General features: G+C 39.3%; 1 protein-coding gene across 1 annotated transcript; it reads right to left on the bottom strand.

The window, feature by feature from the left end:
* Positions 1 to 531: 531 nt before the first annotated feature.
* Positions 532 to 1,024, bottom strand: LOC131675411 (uncharacterized). The gene is made up of 2 exons (XM_058954390.1): positions 720 to 1,024; positions 532 to 643 (listed from the first exon to the last, which is right to left on the bottom strand). The coding sequence occupies exons 1-2, from the start codon at positions 1,022 to 1,024 to the stop codon at positions 580 to 582; spliced, it is 369 nt and encodes a 122-aa protein (XP_058810373.1). The 3' UTR covers positions 532 to 579.
* Between the last annotated feature and the right edge of the window lie 8,116 nt (positions 1,025 to 9,140).

The raw sequence follows: 9,140 nt of genomic DNA, 5'->3' as shown, positions 1-9,140 counted from the left end.
GACGCACTATAGGAATTTTCACCCAACTTTGAACGAAATCAAATAACTCAAGATCTAAAAGGGTTAGAGAAAATCGGGGAACGGCATTTTGAAGCTTTTGTTAAGTAGATTAAGGGAAAAAATAGTCCAATTCGAGAAAAAAAAATTTTGAGCTCCAAATCGAAGGTCAAAACACGAGTTTTTAGGAAAATAAAGCTTTTTTATTTTTTCTAACATACTTACACCATGAAATTTGAAAAAGCAATGCAACAGAAGTGTAGCTCTTGAAAAAACAAGGCAGATAGCATTTTTTGTTTTTTTTTTTTACTTCAAGGTCAACGAAGTAATATTCGTCAAATCATCCACTTACCTATCGTGAGTGATTTAATTGACTTAACACAGTTTTTAGTTCTAGTACGGGTTACGAAGCTCTTGATGTGTGGCAAAAGTTCAAGAAACATTAATAATAATTTGAAAGTCATTAATACGTTGAAGTACACACACAATTTGAGCGCTACATTTTTTTACATGAAATAATTTGTTACAAATTCTCGAAACTCGTTGCTCATAAGACTGCGCGCCTGTAATGAACTTATAACCCTATTCATCTTCAGTGTCAGAGTATTCGTCGGAATCTACAATTTCAATTGATGACTTGAGAAGACTGGAAATCATATTTATTCATTCATTTATTGTTTCCATAAAAGTATTGTATCTCTGATTCAATGTTTGATACTCACTTCTCTTGAATATACTTTCGAATATTTGCTGGGATTCCATGTTTTCTGAGAATGGCCTTTCTTCTGATTATTCTCTTCTTTATGCCCATCAGAGATATTGCAGGATCACTCATTTCAATTGCTCTATTGTATAAATCTTGGGTACGATTTTCACGAGAACTTTGACGACAATGATGAGTTGTGTTTGATCTGAAGTATTTATGCCATGATTCCAAACCATCTTCAGCAAAATATGCGATTGGAAGAGGAAAATTTTCTGCTATTTGACATCCATGAATCAATAACTTGTGCGTAGTTGGATTCATTTTTGCCCAGGGGTACAGCGAATAGTATAATTTGTAAGTATCGAAAGTAAAATTTTTCATTTTATCTAAATCGAGTACTTTTTTACTTTTGAATGCGGCAAGAACAGTTGCTATATTTTCGACTAATTTTTCGTCGAGTTCTAAGGCTTCTGCGAACGCTGCTGGATTTCCAAAGCATATCCTAGCTAAACTTCCAGTATTTGTCGTTCCAGTACCTTGGAGCAATTGATCCGCTCGAATCGTTAACTTTTTGTACAAGTTTTCTTTGACAACATTTTCTCTGTCCTTGTATTTATCTGTAAAATAATAGTATTTCATTGCTAGCAATCTGCTTTACAAAACTATTAATCTGTATGTAATCTGGAGAGTGCTAAATGACTCGTGACTTTTTCCATCAATTATAAAGTTTAAGTCATGTTAAACAGTTGAAACGCTGCCCCAAAATATTGAAAACTTATTTATGATAAAAAATACACGTACCTTTGTCTTTGTCGATTCTTTCCCACTGTTGAAAAGGCTTGCGGTAACTCAGATTCATCAAATGCTCAAATGCTTTTATTTGACAGTGTAAAATACCTAATCCGAAATTTAGTGTATCTCCTTTTGATGTAAATTTATTCTTCAAATTACTAAATGTAGATGTTGTGAGCTGACAGCAAGGGCATCTTGACGCAGATGGATTGTTAGTAATAATATTCAAACACTTTCCATCGAACAAAGTAGGGTACACTTCAAACTTGACACGAACTTGTTTTTCATTTGATAAAATGAATTTATGAGCAGTGAGAAATTGTATCTCTTTGATCAACCGATCATACTCGACTTTCACGCTATCAGTAGTTTCTTGTTGATAACAAATTCTCACTGGTCTAAAAAATCTCACACTCATGGGAGTTGGATTTATCCAACTGTGCTCGCCATTTTTCGAGTCAAAAAGCTGAATTACTCCGATGCACGTTACGAATAGTGACAGTTGAGCATTTTTGTTTTCTAATTCTCCATTTTCAAATTTTTGTTGAGGATTTTTATGACCCGAAGAGCTGTCAAAGCCTATCGATACACGCATGTGTAAGTTGCGATATGTATTATTAGGCCATCCGAGCGCTACAGCTTCACATAATCGCTCAGCAGTTATATTGAGTAGCTCTTGCAAACGTACACAAACCCTCAATGTCACTCTCAACTTGATAAGCTCGCGGATGACACTTTTTTTTCTCTTGCAGTAGTGCTTGATAGCTGGGATAAATATCGTATCCTAAGCTTTTTGTATCAGATATTAATGCTTCGTATTGATTTTTACTGTAGTCATTTTCTAAAAAAAAAACCCAAAGCCGAACTAAGTGTATGTTTTCTTGTCAGTACTTCTTTTTTCTCCTTCTTCTTCTGTCTGATCTTCTATGATCTTTTTTTGCATTCATCTTTTCTGCCATCGATATCACTTCATCATTGTACTTGGGGATCATTCAACAAATCTTTAGCTCGATTTCTTAAAGTAGTTCTTGAAACACGCATCTCACGCACATTGATTTTTTTCCGACCACTGTTAATGACATCTCGTCGGACTTTTTTTTGGTCTGCCTCTTCCTTTCGGTTGTTTATTTTTATTCTTTCGGCCCCATGGTGAGTTACTACTTATTTGAAAAAAGTCGTGTCTTGAAATACCTGGTGATGTAAGTTTCGTATCGTACAATATTCAGAATACTCATCACGAATTTTCCATTCGTTTACCGTATTACGAACAGATTTCTTACACGAGATTGGCGAATAAAAAATCATAGAAACGCTAATTTAAACTTACCATCAGTTTATGAAACGTCAAATTAGACCATACAATTTTACGGAATTATTACACTCTATTGAACACTGGAAATTATTGATAATCGCAGTTCAATCGTAATGAATATACGTGCTGTAAAAACTATTCTCGTACAAGTTACTCACTTGAATGAATGTAAAATGTCTTACATCAGTTTTCATCAGGACAGAGGTGAATGATAAAGTCAAGCATGTAAACATTGTATACATTACGATTTTCATTCTACTGACCTACTGTTGTACAGTGAAAAGAGTTTCTAAGAGAAACTATATAGATATACATTTTTTCAGTAATTTATTTTTCTATTATAAAATCTTTCAATTATAAACATCAGTCTATATTTTATGAATCAGGTTTTCAACTATTATTTCAATACTCATTTCGATAGCATCATATAATTTTGTGTATTTTGTAAATCTAAAATTATAGTTTATGCAAGATTTGAAAATGATAGGAGTTTTGTGAGTTTGAGATATTTTTTTTGATCAAATTAAAAAAAAAATTAAAAGTGGTTCAATAAAGGTTCGAATTTCGAGAATTTGTAACAAAATTATTTCATGTAAAAAAATGTAGCTATCTCAAATTGTGTGTGTACTTCAACGTATTAATGACTTTCAAATTATTATTAATGGTTTCTTGAACTTTTGCCACACATCAAGAGCTTCGTAACCCGTACTAGAACTAAAAAACTGTGTTAAGTCAATTAAATCACTCACGATAGGTAAGTGGATGATTTGACGAATATTACTTCGTTGACCTTGAAGTAAAAAAAAAAAACAAAAAAATGCTATCTGCCTTGTTTTTTCAAGAGCTACACTTCTGTTGCATTGCTTTTTCAAATTTCATGGTGTAAGTATGTTAGAAAAAAATAAAAAAGCTTTATTTTCCTAAAAACTCGTGTTTTGACCTTCGATTTTGGAGCTCAAAATTTTTTTTTTTCTCGAATTGGACTATTTTTCCCTTAATCTACTTAACAAAAGCTTCAAAATGCCGTTCCCCGATTTTCTCTAACCCTTTTAGATCTTGAGTTATTTGATTTCGTTCAAAGTTGGGCGAAAATTCCTATAGTGCGACGCGTCGCAGACACCGTGTATTTTGGTGGAGATTGGATCTACCCATCGTAAGTGTCTCGGTATTGCGGTTTTTTCTAATTGAGGAAGTTACGTAGTTAACGCGATCCATTTGTGTGGGTGTCTTGAGGGAGCGATTCATCCCACGTAAGTTTCGCTCTTTAGCATTTTTGTATTAGGGTCTTAGCCCTCAAGATGAGGGGATCTAATAAACCTAAATAATTGAAAATCCTTGCTATCTGTGACAGAAGTTTTCTCTTTGTGAAAACGGACTGAGGATCCTGACAATTCGTCACGTATGTGAAAATATCGAGTTGGGAGTCCCAAACGATTCCGAGCGTTTTCTGAAGACGATTTCCTTCAATCCCGCAATCTAGGTCGAATATTTTCTTTTCAATGTTCTCTAATGCAAATGGATGATTGGATGTCCATTTTCAAATAACGAACCCCCCACGGCTTAAGAGTTATATAATCTCGTCGCGGATCGCAAGAATGTCTTCCAAGGTGTCTACAGCCGATAGAAAATAATCGACGTAAAAATCACGACGGAGAAGCAGTGAGGCCTAGGGAAAGTTCGCTTTCTCGCCCATGGCTAGCTGAAATAATGTACGATCATTAGAACGGGAGCGCACTTTATCCCGAACACTATGACGTTGATGAGAAAGGTTCGAAACTTACCTTCGTAATACCACAGGATCTTCTGAAACTTTCTGTCGTCTGGATGGACCCAGACCTGCCGATACATTTTTTCTATGTCCGCGGTTATGACGAAAGGATGCGCGCGAAACCGCAAGATTTGTTGTAAAAGGGTGTCCTGAATGGTGGGCCCGGTCAATAGGATATCATTTAATGAAATACCGGTCGATATTTTCGCAGACGCGTCGAACACTACCCTACATTTAGTCGTTTCGCTCGATTCCTTTACAACCGCATGATGGGGCAAATAATAGCCGTCCTCGATGTCGTCCTCGCACAGTGTCATGTGACCTAAATTCAGATATCCTTGACTTTTCCTTTCGTACTCGGCTTGTAAAGCAGGGTTGGCGCTAAACTTTCTCTCTAACGCCCCGAGTCGCTGTAACGCTCGATGTTTAGATGAGCCTATTTCGAACGTTTCCGGTCGAAAAGGTAAGAGGACAGTGTAACGGCCTGAACTATCACGAGTAGTGGTCTTCACGTAATGTTCCTCGCAGATCACGTCGTCGTGAGCCTTGACAAGTCGATAGTCAAGATCCTCAACGGCCATGAATTGTTCCAGGAGCTGGTCCAATTTCACAGCATTACACGAGACGGTGCTAGGAGTCTCCATGAGCATCAAACGTCCAGCCGCCACCGAGCCGAACGATGTCTTCTGGAGCGTGATCTGTGATTTCTCGTTACCCAACTTGATCTATTACGAGGGACGACATCGTAGAACCTGCAGCTAATAAGACGTTGATAGGCCTAGGTACGTGAAATTAGGGGTCTGCTAGTTTTAGATTTTTTGGAATGTTAAATTGTTCTCAAGGAAACGTTTCATTGGGCACTTTATCAGCGATTTTGGGTACTATCAAGAAATTCAATTGGTGTTTCAAGTTGTTATACGTTGAATAGAAAATGGCCTCGGTATACCTTTCCGCAAGCGTGCTCGCGTTGCCAACTGCTGCGATATCAACGAAGCATTGATTGGTCGGTAGCTGTAAACGAATGAGAAACCTTTGAGTCATTAGGTTGGCGTTGGAACAAGAATCTAACAGCACGCGTGCCATGAAACTGTTTCCTTGATTTGTGAGGAATCGTAAGACTGCTGTGGTCATGAGCTGCGAGTCCGATAGATACGCGTTCGAAGCGTAAGTCTGACGCGGAGTCGGTCATATAACCGGTCATACCGGATGACGTAGAATCTTTCGCGGGCTGATGGATTTCCGCTTTAGATGGTTTGGGTTCTGTCTTGGGGTTTTTGTTATTTCTATTGGAATGAAGAAGCGTGTGATGGTCCCTTTGACACATCTCACATCTTTTTTCGCTGGAGCAAGGAGGGGGGTGAGCGCCAAGGCAGTTTTTGCAGAGTTTATTTGCCTTCACAATGTCCCATATCTCTCCGAATTTAAGAGCGTTGTAAGCGGGGCATTTGTATAGTTGATGGGATTGACCGCATTTAACGCAAGCGGTAGTCGGAGTGTTATCGCGAGTGTCCGTGTGCCTATTTTTGGAATTTTACGCTGGGGAAAAGTGTCACTGTCTCTTGCCCTCTTTTTTGTTGAACGTGGGTTTTGAGGCAGATTGTTCACTTGGCGGAGTTTAAAAAAGGTGTCTTGTACGTAATCGTATAATTCGTCGAGTTTGGGAATTTGATTACTCGACAGACGGTCTAACCAACGCGAGGCTATATCCTGGAGTAGGCATCTCTCGACGGTCACCAACTTGCCAACGGTCATCTCGAGTGATTTTAATATAATAACGTGTTGACGAGCCGAATATATATATACATTAGGTCTGCGAGAAGCTCTGGCTTTGCTTCCTTCAGCTTCGGCAGATCGAAAAGGAAATCGATATGGTCGTTTACCACGATGCGCCTTTAGTGGTAGGCGTCGCACAACGCTTCCCAGGCTAGGGGGTAATTTTTTTCGCTGGGCGGGAACTCCCTAATTACAATCGCGGCTAAACCTTCGACTGCACCTTCCAATTAAGTGTGCTTGGTGTACCCGTCGTATTCTGGGTGATTGTGTACGAGCGCTTGGAAGCTATTCTTCCACGTGGTCCAATTTTCGTGTCGGCCGTCAAATTTCGGAATCTGAATAGGCGCGAGTTTTGCCACGCGTGTCTCGGAGACCATCGACTGAGCGCCATGTAAGATGGTTGAGCTTGCGAGATGTACTCTTTAATTTTTGGACTTTACTAGTGAGGTCGTAATAAGTTGTTTCGAGATCGGTATACGCGACCGCACGGGGGTTATCTGGTTGAATTAAAAGTAATTCTTCGTGATTATACACGTATTCGTTGTATATAGTCTGCGCCGATTTTAAACGCAACTCGGCGTTCGTTAAATCCGGATTTTCGCCTTGTAGGTAGTTGTTGAGACTTCAACGTTCTTTCGAACGAGTTGCTTTTTTGCACGATGCGCGCTACGCGTTTCTCGATCTCGTCCTCCATTTCTCTGTTTTTCAACACTGATTTTGAAATGAACAATCAATTAGAGCTAAATTCTAGATTTAATTCGGACAAAATCGCTAAATATGAATAGAGGCTTATTTACGATCAGTTGATTTGGCCGTATTTCACCTAACCTTATGAAGCGATAGTGGTAATATCAATAATCAACCGGGCTGTTATTTATAAGCGGAGGTGTAAAGAATGGACTTATCTCGCATTTATCGGTGACGATGTCCTAGTAGGCGCGAGGTCCCCTTAGTCGGAAGCGATGGCAAAGCTCTTCAAAATGATGGCGCTGTAGATCACGCGTTGCTATGCTGCCGCACCGTCGATGACCTTTCTGGCGCGAAGAAAGGCGATAAGGTGTTGTGCCGCGACAAGTCCGTACACGCTCTCTTCTAAGCGCCTTTGTTCTTTGTATGACTCACACACACGAGCCGCGCACTATCCCCGCGACGTCACTTTCTTTTCCGGACAACAATAAGAGGTAGAATTTTCTTCTTCACAGGAGGCACCATGAATTGTCGTGGCAATTTTGGGGGCGACACCAGAGCCCCTTGTTTGAATTTTGATTCCGTTGATTTATCTTGAGAAAAAGTCTTCTTATCGGAATGCGTTGTGTCCTTATAGATCCAAACACTGGTTCCTAGACTACGAACAGCTTTTCTCTGTCACTGATTATGGGAATTATGTTTGTAATGAATTGACTTGCGTATTTTAGGGAAAAAGCTGCTTAACGGTATAAAAAAACCCTTTTTATTAAGAAATCGTACAAGTTAAGAACCTGATGAAATATATAAGTGGATAGAAAGGTGATAGAACAAAGATGCGAATGAGGTCGCATTGACAATGGTCGCGCACGTTGAAACACGCATGCAAACTTCAAGTCGACACTCACTGCCTTTCGCACGCACTCAGCAATCAGCTACGTTACAGATTTTTTTGATCGCGAGGGAGCTCCACACGCGGGACGAAGTAGTCGACTACTGCCGACTCGACCGGAAGAAAGCAACGTGCTCGATGATAGCGGCGAGGCAGGGCCGTTTAGTGCTGCCACAGCGCTAGGTATTGCGGGTCCTAGCACCCATTGCGCACGATCACACAACATTCAGACATAGTGCGCACAGGCGCAATTAATAAATGAGTCCGCATTAATTGCGTAAAAGATTTAGCGACGCTACAATAATAATAATAATCAATGGATCATTTTTAGTAGGGGAGTTTCAGTTCAGACTTAGGAAACAATATCTAGATTCTATTTTTCATATGTGATTTACATGTTGAATGAATTGTCAAGAAACACATGGAGCAATTGTAGCTGTATTACGAGTATATGGTTCAAATTATTTAATTCCGGCTTTTTATTCAAATATATCTGAAAATATATTTTAAAAGATTTCATGAAAGTTTTCAGAAAGGTTCCTTGAAATATTTCGTAAAAGCTAAATGTTATTTGATGGAAATATTTTTGAATCTTTCAGAAATATTTCAATGAAATATGTCTGAAAATATTTTAGAAATATTTCCTGAAAGATTTCAAAAATATTGTATAAATATTACGTGAAATATTTCATGAAAGCTAAAAGTTATATTTCGTGAAAATATTTTTAGAATCTTTCAGAAACGTTTTAGTGAAATATTTCTGAAAATATTTTAGAAATATTTCATGAAATCTTTTAGAAATGTGTAGCGGGGGATTTCGAAGGGTTTAAGCCGCGCACGCGAAATACCTTCACTGCAATGCCTGGTGACTCGTTTCCCCGACTAGGTTATAAGGGCGCCAGACGACCGTTCCTTGGTTATGGCGATCGTCGGGAATAGGGTTAAAAATGGGCGTGTAGGTCTATTTGCCAGCTGTGCGACTGCACAGAGCAGGCAAGAGACTGGTCTCACGCCGATAACTTTTCCAAGCCGCTCCAACGATCAATGGTCGTTCCCTGTCCTCTTAACGTCCTGGGAATGCCGGCAGCTCAGGAAGCAACTTCTCGTCTCCGATTGAAAGTTGTGACGGTAAACGTCCGGTTTGCGCTACCTCCTCGATCGCGTGGCTGCCTGCGAGGGTAGCACCTACCGGTCTGGGTAAGTTGAAAACGGGAAC

Source organism: Phymastichus coffea, unplaced genomic scaffold, assembly GCF_024137745.1.
Source record: "Phymastichus coffea isolate CEN01 unplaced genomic scaffold, Cenicafe_Pcof_1.1 PCOF00020, whole genome shotgun sequence".
NCBI lineage: Eukaryota > Metazoa > Arthropoda > Insecta > Hymenoptera > Eulophidae > Phymastichus > Phymastichus coffea.
The sequence above is the reverse complement of the archived record's forward strand: the minus strand, read 5'-3'. Positions and strand labels throughout refer to the sequence as shown.